The sequence below is a fragment of the Amblyomma mixtum genome, chromosome 7 (genome assembly GCF_055824585.1).
Source record: "Amblyomma mixtum isolate Tamu chromosome 7, ASM5582458v1, whole genome shotgun sequence".
Classification (NCBI taxonomy): Eukaryota; Metazoa; Arthropoda; class Arachnida; order Ixodida; family Ixodidae; genus Amblyomma; species Amblyomma mixtum.
The window spans coordinates 101,408,903-101,429,487 of NC_143018.1; the positions used below are offsets into that span (position 1 = coordinate 101,408,903).

The 20,585-nt window shown below is 43.9% G+C and overlaps 1 protein-coding gene across 1 annotated transcript; it reads right to left on the reverse strand.

The window, feature by feature from the left end:
- Nucleotides 1-2,585: 2,585 nt before the first annotated feature.
- LOC149337022 (uncharacterized) lies at nt 2,586-19,025 on the reverse strand. Its single transcript, XM_089554798.1, has 5 exons — nt 18,863-19,025; nt 16,085-16,232; nt 14,358-14,491; nt 12,994-13,093; nt 2,586-3,104 (listed from the first exon to the last, which is right to left on the reverse strand). Exons 1-5 carry the CDS (start codon nt 18,930-18,932, stop codon nt 2,885-2,887), a joined length of 672 nt encoding a protein of 223 aa, XP_089410924.1. The 5' UTR covers nt 18,933-19,025; the 3' UTR covers nt 2,586-2,884.
- Between the last annotated feature and the right edge of the window lie 1,560 nt (nt 19,026-20,585).

The window sequence follows — 20,585 nt, forward strand, 5'->3', positions numbered from 1 at the left end:
AAGCATGAACCAGCTAGCCCAAGCAAGTGTTCTACTTCAGAAGACAGACCGACAGAACCATCAGGTCGGCATGTCTATCCTGTGCACTGAACACGCTGAATGAGTTTCGTATTTGGTGGTGTTCGCAGTAATACACAGTGTCTGTGAGCAGAGCCCGCCAACACGCACCAGCAGGGTTTGGTTTCGTTTGGTTTATGGGGTTTAACGTCCCAAAGCGACTAAAGCTATGAGGGACGCCGTAGTGGAGGGCTCCGGAAATTTTGACCACCTGGGGTTCTTTAACGTGCACTGACATCGCGCAGTACACGGGCCTCTAAAATTTCTCCTCCAAAGAAATTCAACCGCCGTGGCACCAGCAGGGACGCAAAGACTCGAAACTCATGCTGGCAGGCCTAGGTTTTCTGGTTCACCACGGAGCAATAGATTCTTGTAGTTTCAGCAAATGTAGATGCTTTTGGCTGCTTTTCAACCATCATTCATACCAGGCCGGCAGCAGGACATTCTGTAATGTTGGTTGAAATCTGTTTCAGACGACTCGAAGCCTGCCGGTGAATGGCGAGTTATTCGAGTATTAAGGTGTTCGAGGTTGCCCTCAGACTCTCGAAGACGCTTGTCACATGGGACCTGCAACTGACTTAACTCCACGTCTTATGAATTACCCTAGATTGTTGAGAAGGCTTAATGGTTCAGTTTCTGTTGTCCAGAATTTGTATTTTTACATTTCCTTAGAAGGCTACTTAGCAACAGCTTATAGATTTGGATCTTTGTTATGTCGTATCTAGCATTGCGGGGAGATGTGGTAAGAGGAAAAACTATTATTGCTGCTAAATCCGACGATTATTAGTGTCAAATCATTCGATCATTCTCATAGCACGCAATAGACGGGAGCGCATGAAAGACAATTTGTGTCCTCGACAAAGCTTTATTTCCTGGCATATGGAGGTGGAGCACCAAAAAGGAGGTCACCCTCGGAGACTCTTAACGGAAACTGCAGTCTGCCCTTAATCTAATGAGCAGGCAAGAAACTTAGGTTTGCGGTGTTCCGAAAGCTCCTGCTGAAACCTGTACATTACTTGGCATAGTTGAGCAAAATTGACATACTTCGATGCAGCGTTAAATCTTAATTAGGCACTTGCGAGATATCTTAGCAGGAACTAGGGGAGAAATTGGACTCGAGAGGGGCACGCAGTGTGAAAAACCGGCAACTGATGTTCTATTACAATAAAAAAAAAAAAACTTTAAACAAGACACAGCTGAGACTTTCGATGTTGGGCGGGGTTGGTAGTTTGATGATTAAATAATTTACTCGAAGACTGGGCAAAGATAGGTGGCCAGCGTAGTTTGTGGATTATCGCGGTATGCCTTTGTCCTTTAGGACGAGTAGTGTCGTGATTGATGTTCGTGATTATGCATCTGTCTTCACGCCTTATATAAGGTGAGACATGTGCTGATTTATTTTGTTACAGCTCAGTTAGTGTGCTAATGTTAAACGCTGAAATTTAATGCTGTGGCACTTAGACTACGCCGAGAGCTAGAGAAGCGACTTTATGTTTGCGTGGCCCTGATAACGCCAGATTATTTTCTTCTTGACCATTTCGCTAGAGGAAAAAGAGTTCAAGTGAACTCAAAGGAACTGCATTCTTTCACGGGAGGAAGAACTGCTCAAGATGTTCGGAACGATAGCATGTAGGCCTAAAATTCGGCTTTGTAAAAGTATGGCATGAGAACAACAAGAATAAAAAACATACAAAACAGCGTTGAAACAAATGCGAGTAGAGAAGAAGGGAGCAGAATTACACAATAATTTATTAGCTATCCTCGTGGCTCAGTGGCTCTGGCGTTGGCTGTTCAAACACAAGGTCGCGATATCGGACTTCTAAAGCTGCAGGCGCACCTCAAAAATTTCGACAATTCAAACCCGGCAGTGTTCTCTGTTAGGTGAGCGGTGCATGCTAAAAAATTCAGGTTATCGAGATATTCGAGCCCTGCAACAAGGAGTCTCTTACAGCGAACATTCAACTTCTGACTGCTAAACACCACGTACCAACACGGAAGTCCCTTTAGTGCTGGCTACGCTACACGGACCCAATTCAGCTCTCTCAATAACTTTAGGGGCGCAGGGTTAAACTGTAGGTCCATACTTTGGTTGTTACAACTGCTAGAAAGCAAGGGGCGAGAATTAATTTCCTCTGTAAGCGTATGACGCGAGAGCGGTAATGGTTACTTGTTACCTTACTTGTTAATACATCTTTTTAATTAGTACATCTCTATAATTACACGAGCTCTTATTAGCATACATCAGTAGCATAATAGACAACGTGATGAACCACAAGAGATTCAAGGTCTCCCTTTGGCGAATAGAATATACGTGCCTGATCAGGAAACAAAACTACACATCGAAAAATCGGCTGACCAGCCGGCGGCTGACGCCAACTGTTTAAATGCGGCTTTTTCTTAGTTTAGTTAAATTATTATTTTTATTTTTGCTTCGTCAGACTAATTTAATTGTGGTTAGTCATAATAAGCTCAAAGGCCCTGATTAATTTGTCTTCTTGTTATTCTTTGAAAGCTGGTTATCTCTTTTTCAGTTCCAAAAAGTAAAACAAATTATGGCGTTTTTTTGGAGAGAGTGCTTCCGACATTGACGGAGAAGTCTAACATGCATCGCGAATCCTAAGACAGCCTCAAGTGGACATTATTAGGCTATCAAGCACTGTGGTTATTCCGGAAGACCGCCAAGAGCGCTTCGCTGTACACCTGTAAAAAAAATATTCTCATTTGCAACAAATATCTCAGAAAATGATGTGGGCGAGAAAAGGCGTTTTGTTCTCTAGTTGGATAAAAAAAATGCGCTCAGGCATTGTACTGTTTGGTTCCCATCACCCTACATGAATTTCGAAACAGCGACGATGATAGGCGCAACTAGTAAGGAAGTAAAAATTATTGGTTGAGGGTGAAGATTGGCCTGAGATGATCGCTTGCATCCATGCAGCATGAACTGTGCTGTCATGGTCCGCTTCCCGGTTGCTTTCGCAGGTTCATATGCCACAGGGCAGCTTTCGTGGAAAGCTTCTTCGAAACACTTGATGGCTGTGGTCAACGACCTGCATAAAGAGAGAACTGCTATGATTCCTTGCTTCATATTTTAGGTTTTCCGTAATGTTCCTGTAGCAGATTATCATTCGCAGAAAAGGGAAAGCTGTAAAATCTGGAAGATTTATAAAGAGTCATAACACTGTTCAGGGAAGTAGGAAAGAGATATCGATTTTTAAAATCGATGTCCTAGAGCAGCGGTTCTCAAACTTTTTTGCTTGGAGGAACCCCAAAAGCCTTCAATAAGTTCCAGGGAACCCCCCCACCCTCGGCCCCCCGCTTTCACTTACCAGCGATGTTGTCGAGTGCATTTTTGCAAAGGGAAAGTTGCAGAGGTTAAATGTTTATTGCACAGATTAATACAAATACTAATGTGATGTGTGAGGGGTGGTACTGCTTCCCTTTTAAGAGCAAGTCAAAGCGTGGCTCAGTAGCACTCAGAGCCAGTCTCATATCAGCTGCCGGGTCAGGGCTGGTGAGGGTTCTCGCGGAACACAAGAAGACAGCCCGCGAAACCCCTGTGTTCCGCGGAACCCAGTTTGAGAACCCCTGTCCTAAAGTAGTGTTCAACAATAAGTTTTACAACGCTTTTCATTTTCCGACAATACGCCAAGTAGCCCACTCATATCAGCAGCAGTGCTGCTTCCTCTGCATGTAGTACAATTGAACGAAAAGCACGTCCGAGTGCTAGTGGTTTATGACATACATTCAAAAAAAAAATGGCAGCATTCATCTTTGTTTTAAAAGTTTACTGCGCCCATCCATGGCTTTATGTTGCCACGTGTCATTGCAGTGTCCGTTCGTTCGCGCTCCAGGCCGTAGGAACGGGGCGTTATCATTTTCGTTCGTGACGCGAGAAGCGACCGGACTAATCTCCATTGATCATAGCCATGAATAACTGCATCTACGTTTTTCCAGATTACTGTAGATGATTTTGACCTGTTATCTCAAAGTTTCCTTGCCGGCATTAAATTGAGCGATGCAGCGAGCGGCGGGCATTCGTAGTTCGACGACTGACGAGCACGTTTGTTACTTACGCCACTGCCGTGCTGTTTAGTTCTTGTGCGGGCGCAAGTCAGCCGAAATAAAGAGCCTCGTTTGCTTGTCTTGTTGCTGTCTTCCTGACCGCTGGACTGCCGTCACTACAACGTGACAATATAAGTTAGAGTACAGTGGGAAGAGAGGCGGAGTTGAAAAACTAAGCAAAACTGGGAAGCATAGAACAGCTGAAGTCTTCATGCAAAGTTACTTGAAGCTCTGAAACCTTGGTATTGGTTTTCGACAACACTTTTATGTTGAAATAACCCTACGCGGCACGGTTTTCACCTGGTGTAGCACAGTTTTAGTGGAGCCAGTGATTCAGGCTATATTTCATATTCCTACTGGAAAGAATCACAGCCCCTTTCGAGCCCGGAAGAGAAGAATAGCTCTTTCAATTTCAAAGCACAAAATAAATCCTGATGTCACGAAGTTCTACGGCGCACCTGGAAAGTTCTGTACGTTGATGTCAGTTCTTTTTCCTGTGACCCATTTGAATGTTTTATTAAAGAACACTGTAGCTGATGTTTTCTTGTGGAGAACACTTCTGATGATGGCAAACATTATTAATTGTGCACAACTGTGTTTCAGACAAGAATAAGACTGGAATTTTACCTGTGTGGAACTGTGCCTCGTGAATCAGTTGGTAAAATATATGAGAGATTACATAAGCATTGACCGTCTTTTCGAGAGACAACTTAACTCCTCCACCTCCTCGAAGTATGGTCCTGTCACTTCGGGCGTCCCCCAGAACTCTGTCGTAGGGCCGCTTTTTGTAATAGATAAACGATATCAATCCTGATATTACTTCTTCATCCAGAATGTTCGCATAAGACTTCGCATACACTTGATTTATAGCGTTTTATTAAGTTCACTTGACGTGCATACCCTGCAAGATGACTTTGATAAGATAGCTGTGTGGCGTACTAATTGGGACGTCACTGTGTACTAAAAAATTTGCGCACGTCACCTTTTCGAGGAATCGCTCCTACCCATCATACCCACCTTATATATACACTATCAACCAAGTGACCTTGAACAAAGAGCACAATTAAAAATACATAGGCGTTCATCTTAATGCTCACCTGTGGCGGTCAAGGCATTTTAACTGCATCGTTAAGAAATCTGTTAGTATACTAGGACTCTTAAAAAGAAATTTCAGCTATCCTTCAAAGCATCCCTAAGAACAGTTATATTTTACTCGCGTCCGAAAGGTACTCGAATATGCGTCAGGATGCTGGGACCCAGATAATCAAGAACTTACTGCTAAACTGAAAAAATATTTAAAATACGGCAGTCTGCTTTGTCCTTGGAAATTATGACAGGAGACTCACTGTGTCAGAAAGCAAGAAGCAATCTTCAGTGGCCACACCTTAAAAATTTACACAGCATTTTCTTTTCCAAGTATGGTACAGGTGGAACAAAATATTTGAAGCCGCCGTTCTATGTATCGAAGCGAAGAGATCACATTTTAAAACGTTATGAATTTCATTTTAACGGTGATCTGCTAGGCTATTCGTTTTTTTCTGAGAAGAGTTCGTGAATGGAATGCTTTGTCGCCACATACTATTGATGTTGTACCAAATGAAGCGTTTTTTTTTTCATGCATTAGGTGCACGATTTTTTGTTCTTTGAATATGAAAGTGTCCCTTCTGCTGCAATGCCTAGAGGCGATGCAGGTACCAAATAAATAAATAAAAAAATAAGTGTCTTTCCATTAGTATGCGTGTGTCTTTCTCTCTGTTGCAGGCACTGCAGGTGAAATATGCTTTAAAAAATTGTACAAGAAATTTCAAATTTTCGTTCATTTTCACGCGACGCTTTATTGCACGTTTTGCGTGCCCCTGAAGCATCATACAGCCGCTTTGAAGCTTCGTGTTCAAGCGCTTGTGATGCCGACTATTCGTATTTCTTTTTAGTTGACATTAAGTGCACATGAAAACAACTGTACTGTTTCCGTACAAAATATTTTCCGCTTTGAAGTCCCTCAAAAAACGTACTTGAATAAGCTCTATTGCCTAGGCCACTTAATTGACATGCTTTCTTAGCATGACTCATTAGTGCCCCTCATAACGCGTACTGAGCTGTGGTTACTGTTAAATATCAGATATCTGTAATCTCTCAGCACGCTGTCACCATCTTCGCAACAGCCAAGAGAGCCGGTTTGGGTAAAATGTAGATCAAATACACCCAAAATGATTGCCATTAGTGCTTCCTTAAGCTGGCAGCAGCCACACTACCGGTGCTCATGTTCTACTCTCAGTGATAAAACCTTTACAGCCTATTTCAGAACATGAATTTTGGGACTACAGAAAACAGCTGGTTCAGATTCCAGTTCGTAAAGGTAGCACAAATTCTACAGCATCGCGCTGTGCATATGCTTTCTCAGGAATAATTTGTCAGCTCCCATTAAAGGGGCCCAGAAACACAATCTTAGTTAACTGTTTGGCCTTTTGATTGCATACAGTGAGTTATAATGGCGCTATTAGCGCCGGTAATACCGCGTATATTCCGTTTTTTAATATTTTAATGCCCTCCCAAAAACAACTTCATGGCTCTAATGGTGTCGCCACACAGTGGCGGGTTTTTAGCAGTGGATGTGACATCACCTGGCGCGAGCTTGATGATCGGACAAACAGTAAATATACTACAAATTGTGTGAATAAATAGACACATTTTGTCATCTGTCTGCGTTTTATATTACATCAACAAAAACAACTTGTTTGTCTTAGATAAAAACCCTGCAAAGCAAGTAAAATAAAAGTACACCACCAGGGGCGCTCTGGCATGGAAACAACGCTGCCAGTCTCAGCAAGAACGAGTTACAGAGAGCAGGCAATCATGGAGTACAAACTTCCGCGACGTGCTCTGGCTGGCTGTTTTGATTGGTTGCGCCAGGTGCCGTCATTGGGAGAGCGAAATAAGAGTTGGAAGCCCCGCCAAAATTGAGTTGAGGGCAGCGTTTTGTCTTCTTGTATTTTGAAATTTCTTCACTGATTAACTCCCGTTCCTGTGCATGGATTCCTGTAATTCTTTTTAAGTCAGCATCTGTGTGACATAAAGAACCCACCTGAAGTATAGCCGGTATTCCCCCAGGCAGTGTTTCGCAGCCAATTTAAGACAGCAATTTCAGGGATTTTATGATTAACTATTCGCTTTCTGCCATACCGACCAGTTTCGGCAGGAAGACTTTCACTGCTATGCTCATAGGAATATTAAATTTTACCTCGCTTCCAACCCTCACAGTAAAGTTCCAACAACCACAGTAAAGTAGTCCCAGAAAGAAAGCGGTAATTGCTCAGAACTCCTCCTAACAAAGGAGTGATCGAAAAGCAAATGCGAATAAGATGAGCTTGAGAATGCCCCTTAAGATGCGTAAATAAACGAGGGGCTACATGTGACATATTGGCAAAAACAGCATCAGCAGCTCGGTACAGTAGTTCCCAAATTCTGCAACAACGGACCACGTGAAGGGCATACTTAGCTAACACACACAATTAGAGAACCATGCTTTGCATGGGGGACACCATTTTCGTTGTTGTAATTAGCCACACTTGCCGACTGTTGTACCATATTTTATTTATTTATTTTATTTAGTTATTTATTGGATGGGCAATACATGGCACTGCCCGTGGGGCAGGACAAAAGGAGGTAATTAGTCTCCTGACGAGGCCCTGGCCCCACTGGGCGCAACAGCAGCGGATACAAAATACATGTAGAGAGTACACATACAACTGGATAACAATCGTCACCGTACAAAAATGCACATGAAGAAAGTTAAAAAAAACACGTTATTGTTAAAACTTTGTACACAAATATAGAAACAAGAACATAATAGCTTCGCAATTAGAAATCGTTATTCGTGCGTGTTTGGCCAGCTGTTTGGAGTGAACAAAAGTTGTATTCTGCGCTTGAAAGTTCTCAGACTTCTACATGATTTTGCGATCTCGAGAATTTGTGGATAATTATTACATAGTTTCATAATTTGATAATCAATTGCCTGTTTGGCATAATTTGTCCTTGGTTTTTCTATGACAATGAAAGTCCTACTCAAATTGTAACCAGTATCTCTAGTTATATAGTGACTAACAAATCGACGGTAGTTGCTTGATACTTCAGAGAATATGTAGGCAGACAATTTAAGTGTGTATATTTCGTGAAAAGGCAGGAGATTTTGTGTTCTCATTAAGGTTACAGGGTGTACATTTTCTTTATGTAGTGTTTTAATCGCCCTTCGCTGCAGTGTAGAGAGCCTATCGTTGTCGGTCTTAATTCCGGTTCCCCATATTAAGGCACAGTAATTAAAATGTGAATGTACAAGTGAATTATAAAGCTGCTGTTTGAACCTGGCAGGGTCAAGATTTCGAAGGTGGCATAACATTCCAATAGATCTTGCTACTTTCATTCCTATATTTTCTACATGATAGGACCATGTTAGGTTCGTCTGAAAAGTAACACCTAAAAAGGAATGACAATCTACGCGCGCAAGCAGTGCATCATTAAAGTTCAGGTTTATATTGAAGACATTGGGCTTATTTTTTGAAGAAAATATCATGTATTTTGTTTCCTTTGTATTCATTTGAAGCTTGTTTGTTCATACCCATAAACTGAGCTTATGCAGCGATGCGTTTGACGTGTCCTCAAGTTCCTCAAGGCTCTCTTTGGTAAAAAATACACTCGTGTCATCAGCATACAGCAACACTTCTCCCGATGACGAAATGTTAACGATGTCATTTATATACAGGACGAATAACAGCGGCCCGAGTATACAGCCCTGAGGAACGCCGTATTTAATGCTACCTTTCCCCGAAGCAATGCCGTGTATGGATGTGAACTGGGACCTCGCATTAATAAAACTGCGTATAAGACTTTGTTTGATGCCTCTAAAGCCATATGCTTCAAGCTTGTTGAACAAGATATGGTGCTGTATAGAATCAAATGCCTTTCGAAAATTTAAGTAAATTCCAACTGTACATAAATAAGCTTGAATATTACGAATGATTTTGTCTTTAATGCGGAGCAGGGCCGTTTCGGTTATTACCGTCGAACATTTACCCTTTCTGCTTTCTTGCTGTCAACGAGTGCATGCAGCGTTTACCCTTGTACTTCTTGTTGTTCTTTTGACACATTTCTCAACATCTCTTACCATGTTTTATTTCTCGTGTTATTACTATGGGCCTTTATGATTTGAGTTTTATCGCGGGAGCAATACTACGCCAGGTCTAACCGTTCGTCGCGTGGTCCGTGGACCCCCCGGCTCCTCGAGGAGCCACCGCCGCGCCTAACAGATGGTGTGACGTCAGCCTCTTCGTGGCTATGGCGATGCGTGACGTCATCTTGCTCTCTCCACCGCAGCCAGGAGCAGCCGGTCGTGCCGCGCTCCTCGAGGAGTCTCGCCATGGAAGTCACCGACGAAGGGTCTATATCTGAATCTAGTTGCTCTACTGCTTCTGAACAGTTTAACTCTAAGGCGACAGCCAAGCAAGCTAGGAAGAATGCAAGAAAGAGGTTACAACGTGCCCAAGAAAAGGAAGAACAACGAGAAGAACGACTGCGGAAACGACGAGAAGCCGAAGCAGCTAAACGAGCTGTATCGAGTTCAGAAGCTGGGATTAGGCAAGCTGAACGGAATGAAGCCAAGCGGAAACAACGTGCCCAGGAAACAGGAACAACGAGAAGAACGTTTGCGAAAACGACAAGAATCAGAAGCAGCTAAGCAAGCCACTTCAAGTTCAGAATGTGAGTCCAGCCGTGCTATGCGAAATGAGCTAGGAGACGAAGACGTGCCGAGGAAACAGAATAACAACGCTCCGAACGTCTCGAAAAGCGGAGGAGGAGAGGCTTTCGAAACCAACCAGGTTTAACCACAGCTAAACCACACCGATTTTTTTTCTGTGACTTATGTTCGCCCCTCGCCTCTATTATGCATTTTATCCTGAGGGTATTGCAAATAAATTATGAATAAAATAAATAAATAAGCAAAGTTACCTATGTTTCAAACAAGCATGGATTTCGCAGTGTCGCTAAAGTGATACACGTTGAGGTGGCGCCATGACTTCCTGTGCCGCACAAAACTGAAACACGGTGAGCCCTCCTAAGCCAGTGCTCCCGCGGTGAATAAAGATGGAATACGCAAAGATTTGAAGAAACGGAAAGCAGGGTGCCGAGCACCGTGTGGCGTAGAAACTAGAGTCAGCCATGAGGCCCTACCACTCCCCGGCTACCTTCGTCGTGTTCACAATTTGCGTCTTCAAAGTACCCCATAGAGGAACGACAACAGAGGTGCACTTGTGTTGGGTTAATACTTTTCGGTTGTAAAACATTCTGTGCGATGGAGAGAGCTAGCCAGCACAGTCTCCCGGCTGGCTAGCTGCATTGTCATAAAATTGTTTTAAGAATTTGAGGCCAAAGGATAAAGGACTTCTTCATCTTCCAAAAAATATTTTTAGGTGGTGGCCAGCCGAAGGTTGAGACGAGATGTACGATGAACAAGAGATGATTTAATGCCCGCTGGCTTATCGCGAGCGCTCCGTCCTGTGCCACTGCCAGCATTGTCTTCTTTGTCACAATATATTATTCTTGGGTATTCGCGATTTCGTAGGCAATTTTTTGTCGTTTTTTGTAGTCAAGTCGAACAGAAAAGTGGGAGTTTTCAGAGAATTTATTTTCGTTTTTTTTTTAAAGTTATATTAAGGGTTTTGTGCGTCTTCTTCATGGGATCTATAGCGCATAAGCGAACGAAATTTTTAGCAGACGTTAATCAATGCTATTTACATAATTCGTACCAATATCAATCGCTTAATTCATTGTATTTTTCTGACTCAGCGGCTCAGTGGTTATGGCTCAGTGGTTATGGCAGTGGTGGCTCAGTGGTTATGGTGCTCGGCAGCTGACCCGAAAGACGCGGGTTCGATCCCGCCCGCGGCGGCTGGAATGTCTTTGGAGGAGAAATTCTAGAGGCCCGTGTACTGTGCAATGTCAGTGCACGTTAAAGAACCCCAGGTGGTCGAAATTTCCGGAGCCCTTCACTACGGCGTCCCTCATAGCCTGAGTCGCTTTGGGACGTTAGACCCTATAAACCAAACCGAACCGGAAAATCCATCGGTGGCAGTTTTATCGCATTAAGAAAGAAGAAAAACACAATAAATCTAGTTTTTGTTCGATCACATAATTTCGGTACAAGCTGTGGAAAGCATCGGTAGCTACTCTCATAGAAAATTTCAACACTGCAAAATGTAGAGATTTAGAAAAAAGTACATGAGTAGAAAAATGTATAAAAAAATCTTAGACTAAACATTAATCTAGCTTTGAGCTATACTGCAAGCTGCGTCTATCTTCAAGAGTGTTTGCAAATTTTGTAGGCATTGACTTTATCACAGCTGCGGTACAGCCAAAATTTAAAAATCATTTTCAAAGTCTTACGTCACATGGGATCGACCAAGACAAAAATTAGGCATATTTTGAGCTACAGTGAACAAGAACTCGCAACGACGACTACATCTAATTACTCCCCTAAATCGCCATATGATAAGTGCCGGTGAAAGACATTCGTTATATTTGGCAAAAAAATTAATAAAAAAAAATAATGCCCTGCTCCACAGCAAAGTAGCCATTTAACAACGGGATGACCTTCAGAAGGCCAACGCTTTCCTGCGTGCCCAACAGGCTGTATAAAAACAGCACTGCCAAAGGGACAGAACAAGGACAGGCTCGAGTTGGGCTTTTTCTATTATAATTGGCGTGCATTGTGCGTAACGCTGCCGAATTTTTGCGGCCTGACGCTGCATAGTCTATTTCAGTTTTTCAGTCGAAGAGATCAACGCATGTCTATTTGCTCTTTAAATGTAGAGACATCAAAACTGAGTGGAGGTCTAAAAAATTGGCAGTGGCTTTGCTCGGCTATGCCAGAATATACAGCGAAAGCGGGCATGCTACACAGCTGGCGAAGCGAGCGGAGGCAAGCGCAACGACGAACGAGGCAAGCGGTGTGACGTCACACCAAACGGCGGCGCCGGCTCCGCGTCGAGACACGCGGTGTGTCGTCATGCATGATGGCGCGGCGAGCGCGTGGAATCCGCCATCTGCGGCGGTTGCTAAGCAACGGCTGAAGGTCGGTCTCTCTGCCTCCTCGGAGCACCACCACAGCGAAATCGCAAGTTCGTGGCCAATGTAGCTTTCGCTACAAAAATTACTCTGCGAGGCAGAATGTAGCATTGCCGCAGATGTAGGCCAAAGATGCTGCATTTGCAGCGTCAGCGTTCTTAAACAGTGGCACACTGCACTAGACCGGTGGTCCAATTCGGGAGTTATTAGCTCTGTCAAGCTAGATTCACAATGCTACACCGCACACTTGAACGGAATTTGCACGCACGAAGGACGGAGATAGCTGCTTTCGACTTCTAATGACCGGCTAAAATGACTGACTAAATGTTTAGCGCTAGTTCCGTGTTGTCTTTTGTTGTGCTCGTCTTGGTTGCGCTAGAGTTCTTTTGTTTCAACATGCACCATCTAGCTCAGCAAGAAGTTCTAAAAGCAACCAAGTTCATAGCTCAAGCTTTTCTCTAAAAACCGTTAATGAAGTGAAAGCTCGGAAAGAATTGAAGTACGTCCGAACGCCAAGCCGATTTAAGAGATAGAAAAAATGTTCGGAACCTTCGAATGGAGCTTTAAAACGAGCCTCCGTATGCTGAAGCACGCTTTGACGCTCAATAACAGCTATATCGGATGTAACTGCAGGCGCTGCGTGAATGGAATGTGCAGCAGTAATGTAATAGCCCGCACCTGCTCAATAGAGTACTCTATGTACTGCACCGATTCTTCCATCGGCCATTTTACCTGGGGTCTTTTTTTTCATTTTCTTACCTACATAAGTCGGCGTGTGTTTCGACCTTTGTAGGTGCGTTTTTTCGTCTACATGCCAGCTCCAACTCCTGATCGATACAACTTAGAATATTCTTTGTATCTGGAAAAGAAAGAAGGTTTTGATTCAGAACAGCAATTTAGACATTTATATTGCGTCAGAATTCATGAAAGCGATGAGCCTTAATCCTGTGTGATCACATCTGCACTAACCAATTGCGCTTACTGTGTACAACGCACACTTCGTTGTACAACTTCAATTGTGGAAGTGGTACAAAGTACAACTGGCAAAGAAAGCCAGAAGTGGTTATGATGTAGAAACATTGGGCCTAATTACAGACGCTTATTCCAGGCTCATTGTTTGCTTACTGAGAAAAAAAATGCACCGAAGCTTTTGTCTCATGACCACCTCGAATTTCTCACAAAGCCATAATGCCGTACGTAACATACCTGGTGTCGCTGGTAAGCCGGCGCTGATTTTTAAAAATAGGTTTTTTGAGATGAAGAGAAGCGTTTCATGGCAGAGTAATGCCAGTTTTTGGCGGACGCCAGAAAACCGGCGAATCTGGTCAGCTAGTAACGAGATTCAGGGTGTGGCACGTGTCACGCATACAGTGTGCGAACCCGCAACTCATCACTCACCTCCCCAAGTGTAGGGTCGCCTACTGAGCATCGCCTGGTTAACCTCCCTGCCTTTACGTCCATTTCTCTCTCTCTCTCTCTTGTCAGCTCGTAAAGGGATGTACCAAATTTAAATCATTAACTTGTTAACTAATACATATAGGTGGTTGATTCTGATTAGATATTTGTAACCGGCCGTTAGTAATAGCAACATCAGTTTTTAGAATGTCGAAAGCGGGATTTGCCCTCACCGGTGAGACTCGGCAATTTTGGGCCACTAATTGCGAAATTCGAAAACCGCGCGCCTGCGGAGAGCGCAGGGCGACATCTATCAAATGACGTCATTCCGTGGTGTAATCGCCACGTGACAGTCAATGCCGCGCCCGCGTTAGAGCAGCGAGGAGGGTGAGGACTGGTGGGCTCCGTAGAGCTGGCGGGGTAGAGATTGTCACGTGGCGATTACACCACGGAATGACGTCATTTGATGGACGTCGCCCTGCGCTCTCCGCAGGCGCCCGGTTCTGCGAATTTCGCAATTAGCGTCCCAAAATGGTCGAGTCGTACTGGTGAGGGTTATCACGCTATTATTTTAAACAGGAGTGGCGGGATTCCCTGGAAGAACTTGTATATTCATGCAACAGTGCCTCGCCATGGATGCTAGTCATCGTCTCCCTTTTAAAGTTCCCACTAAAGAAACTGAATTTATATCGGCTCAAACGAGGGATTCATATAAAAAAATCACAAACCTTTGAGAAAATTTTTGTCGCAATATGAATCTCGAAGAAGTGTGTAACCCTCTTCGAAAGAAGTAATATTTTTCTTGGCTTCTTCCGCGCAGATGCTGAATTCATGGTAGCACTGAGATCGCGACGGAAATTTTCTGTGCAGAAAATAGGGGGTTCAAAGCAGTTTTAGCATCAGTAGGACCGAAAACTTAAGTGAAGAGTTGAGAGATATAGATAATTCAGAGCTGCGACTAAAAGGACATTGAGGAAAATACGCCCAATTATACTCGGCAGTACAGTCGGTAGCACGAAATTTGAGTGCAGTTCTTCACATATTTTCCTGCCACCTGCCACTGCTCGTAGGTGGCGTATTACGCTGCTAGCCATTAGAGTTACTGTATAAGTACGTACTTAGAATTGCGCGTAGGTCTGCGGAGTTGCCGCAGAAAGCATCTTAATTCTGAGGGAAAGCCGCGGCTCTAACAATGCAGGAGGCGCACTTGGTACAGTAGTTAGAACGAGCGCAGCCTCCATCCGTTTCGTGTTGAGTGCCGAACTTGCTTTACATCGGGCAGATTACTGTTGCACTAAATGACACAGGTTGCTAGTAATGCGTCGGCTGCACCATGGCATATCGCAATGAGTTACTAACAAATTACTTGCAACATCCATTGGTGGTGATATCTGTTGCAAACGCCACAAATCACACAGGTTTTATTTTTAATACTTAACGAACACATATCAATAACACTTACGTGTTATTGAAAGAAAACATGGTTTGCAGTGAACACGTGCACTCGGAAAAAATAAAATGTCGCATAGCACGATAACAGTGGGTGTATGAATGTACTGCCAGCAACGGTCTAGTGCTAAACGATGCAAGGCAGTTGGGTTCACGAAAGTAAAAACAGCGCTAAATTCTACACAACCACACAGAAAGACGCACAGGACAGGCGCTGACGCCGACTACATCTAGAGAATTTTTCGTGAAAAAAGGCTCAGAAACGTGCAAATCCCTCAGGTTCTTAAGCAAAAAGCGGCCGATGTGTTGCTTCCAAGTACCTTTCTCACTAACTATGGCCCTAAACGGTGCATCTGGTTTATGGGTCTTAACAGCAAAGAAGATTGACAAATTATTCACAGAAGAGTTCAAAACACCTCTTGCCAGGCTCTACAGCTCCATGGATTAGCAAAGGTCAACAGCCTCGCCTTTGATCCTGGTAGCGGACGTCTTGATTTCCACAAAGTTCTTCGAAATTGCTTGACAGGCTTTCTCGTTGTAAAGGCCTGAAGGCAAGAGAACAAAGTTCCCTTCTTTGTCCGCCTGCAGCAGGGACATGCCGTTCTCCTTGCAATATGCGATCACCTTGTTAGTCAAGGCTCTCCCTCTCGGAGCGGGTTTCTTCAGAAGTATGGTCCTTGCCAAACTTGACACCGTCGAGAACGTACCTTTGTTCATTTTCTTTTTCTGCTTTCCTTGCGACGCGGCGATTAAAAACCAACAGCTCGTGTGCCGGTAAGCAAGGTTCAAACCTGTATTTTGGTCCTTTTGCAAAAGGACCAAAATACAGTCATGCTCATAATTTTTAGCTCACAACGCCGACGCTGACGCCGAGGCCGAAAACGCCGACACAGGATTTTCCGGACAACGGGAGTTTTAACGTTATCGCGTAAAACAAGAGAGGCTTTCTTTCCGCCACGAAAAAGCGCAGTGCCAAATCTCAATTCGACATGAGAAAGCGGCTTACCGGCAGACCACGGCCATTACTTCTTCATTCAACTTTTCTAAAATCTCTTTTTGTGAATGATTATGTGGAGGTGGAACAAACTGGGCGTAGCAATCTTTGGCTGCCATCCAGGAGCAAAGATGTTGCACAGAAGGAGCTCGTTCCGTGTCTGAAAAAAAGAACCAGTGCGTAGTCAATTGTTTTACGCAATCGAGCATGGTTATACACACCACATTCAAGCAGCCACTGAGCAGGTCAAAATATATCGAATTGCGTATAAAAATTGATGCACACCTTATTTGCACATCGCGATTTCTGCAGTTATCTTAAAGACAACCACTGGTCATGGAACCAATCGGGTTGTGTTGAATCACACATCCGGTTCCCGCATTTTGCTTTTGTCGTCGTCTGCAACCCTTTTCGGTAATTTTCTAAGAAATGAACTTCGGCAAAGGATGTGTTTTGAAACGCGTTATTTTATTCTCCTTTACTTGGTTATGGAGTGTGCTCGCGCCATTGGCACCGTAATACTTGACACGAAAAGCCTTTGATTTTTCTAATCAAAGATTTTCTGGTTGATTGCGTCCACCGAAAGTCAGACAATTGCTGGTTTCCCAACCTTTGTTATCATCAAAACCGTCTCCTTGTCTTCTTTCTCAACCCGCCTCCCCTCCTAAATTACCGAACGCCCACAGCGCGAATTCGCTAGGTCTCGTCAACAACGGCTATCTCCCAAATAGGAAACCAAAGTCTTGGCACTCTAAGTTGAAATTTCTCTGTACTTCCATTTGCGGAGAAAAACATTTTTTGTGACCTTAAAAGTTACTGTTTCGCGAAAAACGTTTCTCGGCCAGTTATACTATTTTTGGTCATAAAAATATTTTCTACATACACGCTAAATTGATTATGAAGTCTTTGTTTTTTCTAATCAAGGTTTTCTGATTGGTTGCGTCCATCGAAAGTTAGACAATTGCTGGTTATCCAACCTTTGTTTCCTTTGCGGCCTTTGCGGCCGCTTATTCGAAGCAAAGTTCCTGCCGTTCCCTGGGTAAGCCCACCGATGAACGTCGAGGCAAGGCTCTATAAAGGCGTCATCTCTGAACCGTATTAACAGTTCCTTCAAGAGATGACTTGGCCACCACCATCAAACCCCAAAATTACCCTCCCCAAGTCGCACGTACCATCCATAATCTTTCTTATTTTTATTTGCAGCCTATACAATTGCCTTTGAGGAGGCCGTGGATAAAGGCTCAGTATTCCACTGACAGGGCCACAGGATTCTTCTACTTGACTAACAAAAATGAAAAAATACAGCTCTGCGCCCGCTGGCATTAAAGTGTGTTCTTGATGAGGACATGAAATCAGAAGTAAAACAGGCACAAATGTACCAATAGTCTATGGAAGAAATATATAAAGATGCCATCTGAAAGGGTCCAAAGCACTTGACAAGACATTTCAACTTATATTTTAGGTATCTACAACACGTCAGTGTGAAAGCACGGATTTGGGCTATGTAGAAGCCGACCATAAGGGGCAGCGCCGTTGGATGGAGCGCTCGCGGCAAGACATCTGCGGACAAGGAAGAGATGATTTTGCTCGCGTCAAAACCACCGAATTAGCGTCACGTAGAAGACAACGATGAGCGGGCCGTAATCTGGCACGAAGCGCTGGCGCTAGGACAGCTGCCAAAAGACAAGAGAACAAAGAACGGACGATTTTGCTTGGGGTTGATATCCATCGGATTAAGAAATGCATGACCGGCATAAAACACTAATAGCGATTTGTTTTGTTTTGAGAAAGAAAACAGAAAAAGGCCCCATGGACAAGTATTCCGAACAAGTAATCAGACATTTCTGGTACGAAAATGCACTTTTGAGAAAAAAAAATCAGTGGTTGGTGGCTTGCGAATGCTTGCGCAGAGGGAATTTTAAAATGAGGAATAGACAATATAGCTACTTAACAGAAATGTCTTACAATATTTTTTGAAGAGAAGAGAAATGGCGCATTCTAAGCTGATACTATCCTTACCCACATCATAAAAAGCTATCTCTACGGGTTCCTCAGTGATTCTTCCAGCCCCTCCGGCCCCTTCCTTCCTGTATGCTTACTTGGAGCATTGCCTCTACCAGTGTCCCGCCCCTATAAGATGCCACCACTTCTCCACTCCTCTTCATTTATCCTTGTGTGCCTGGTGGGCGTCTCACCAACGAGATAATCAGGAAGTTTCGGAGCGCCAATGTATGGACGTTGTGGATGCTGAAAATACGTCCGAAGTAAAGTAGTTCCTCCTCTACACTTAAAGCAATGCAACGGGAGTCGATGACCACATATGAGCAGTAGTCGGAGAGAAACCATCGAAATTGAACCTACTTTGCAGACGGGCAGACGAAGTATTATTGCGATTTCTGCGAAGAAGATGGAACCTAGCCTAAAAACAAAGTTCGTAAGAATTACCAAAAGCGCCTGAAATCCTTCCAATCGTGCAGAAAACCACTGCGCATCCAGCGTGATGACGAAGGGGGGACTTGTGCGGGCTGGAGACACGTCCTTGTAGCCGCGGCTACCTATCTAAATTTCTCGCAATTATTTTTTTCCTAAATTACTGCGTCATTTCTTGAGTTTCCAGGGAGTACATTCTGCCCTGAAAGCCATCTTAGCTGGTTACTTGAAGTGAAGTAATAAACTTGGCCAGGACTGACCAAGATGCTCATATCTGATACCGTCTTCGATATTTATCTAACCTAGAAAAACCAATATCTTGACTGTAATGTGCAGCAAGCGTCTGAATAATGTACTCACCTTCCGCTGCTGTAACGACTCGCTGAAGAACTAACAGCACTGCGGCTGTGAAGATCATGGCTCTAGCCATGCTGAGGTCACCTATTTACAGAATTACTCTTGTAGAACAGCGGCCTGGTCCGCTTCGAGTTTTCTTTGTCTAGCTCGTCGGCGCTGTGCCCCAGTTCACCTCTGTGCGACGCCCAAGAAAGTGAGGTGGCTTAGAGCCCCACAAGAAGTCCTGATCCAGTCCTTATCTCGTCTCCGTCCGCCCCCGAGGTAACGAAACAGCGTATTGACCACCTCCTCCCCCAATGTGTTCTGTCCATGAAGAGAAACGTCTTGGGGACTCGAGGGCGCTGTTCGAGCGATAGACAGCGAATAAGTCACGATGCGCTCAATGCGAGGATAAATTAAATACGAAATGATAAGCGTGAAAGTCTTGTAGCTGCCATTTCCGACAAACTCAGTCGTTACTTTGTACTTGACGCATTATAATGAATGAATAAGTAAGTAAATAAATCAAACAGTATTGAAATCGGGTGGGAGTTGATGCTGAAACTAGTGCCGCAACAGACGCGCTACAGAGCCAAAATTTCTGTCCGATCAGACTGTCAGCCCGAAACGAACGTCTAAAATACTCCAACGGGGATTAGAAACCAAACGCCGCTACTTGAGTATGAGTTATGAGTATGAGTTTATTTCAAACAAGCATGTTTACATACATGTTTGGGGTGTATGGGAGTAAAAGCCGCTCAAGAGCAGCTTGACAAAGCTCCCATTACCCTTCTATACTCGGCAATGCAGGGCAGAAAACACAGATTACACTAAAAAGATATCAGATAACAAAAATCAGCCAGAAGCAGTGCAATACAACCAAAATTGTGCAAATACAATACAATACATTATTATATGTTCACTTTATAATGGTACTCATGCAACAGATATACAGGTGCATACAGGCGCTTCCCGGTCCCCAAAACCACAGGGTTATCCCGAATATTTTCCTGTTATTATGTGTTTTACAGAGAAATATGCGTGCACAGATCAGTAGCTATATGCTCTTTCGGTAATGCGCACTGTGTCTACAGGCAGGTATTGCTGCATCAAGCTACTTGGGTGCTTCATGCAACACTGGCTGGTTTATCCGGTGTAGATACTTGTACTTCGAACAATACTCTACACTTAACGAAATGCTTCACCTGAGAGGAGGAATCTAAAGATATGGTTCTATTAATCGAACAAATTCATCGATGATTGCTTTAAGCTTTAATGTTTGAGTTGAGGAAGTTGTGGAGATCGTTCTTTTCTTTCGCCCTCAGTATTGCTGATGTATGTACAGGATGTGGCAGGCTTCTTGCTGGCATTTAGGCCCTCTCATATTTCCCTATGCTCCTTTGTTTCGGTAGGATTTAGGTGGCAGAAAAAATTCAGGGTGCGCTTTGTTTACCTAAAGCCTTAAGCGCAATGTTCTGCTTGTTGTTAAGCTTCGCCTCTAACAGTGGAACGTGAGAGCGTCTTGCAACGCTGCCAGGGAGTCCACAGAACGCCATCGCCCGTTCGGCTTTACACCTTGCTCGACGTTAAATTGGTTTTTTGAGGAAAGGAAATTTATCTCTCTCGCATATCTCGGTGGACACCTGAACCTCGCCGCAAAGAAAGGGAGGAAGATGGGAGTGAACGAAGACGCCGTATTAGCTAGACGCGCCTTTTTGCATTCCAAACCATCGAGCTGACATGCAGG

Coding starts and splice junctions, on each gene's coding strand:
- LOC149337022 (XM_089554798.1), bottom strand. CDS start 18,932: ATGGCTAGAGCCATGATCTTCACAGCCGCAGTGCTGTTAGTTCTTCAG. Junction 14,492..16,084: donor GTAATGGCCGTGGTCTGCCG/GTAAGCCGCTTT, acceptor TTTTCTGCACAG/AAAATTTCCGTCGCGATCTC. Junction 3,105..12,993: donor ACACACGCCGACTTATGTAG/GTAAGAAAATGA, acceptor CTCTTTATGCAG/GTCGTTGACCACAGCCATCA.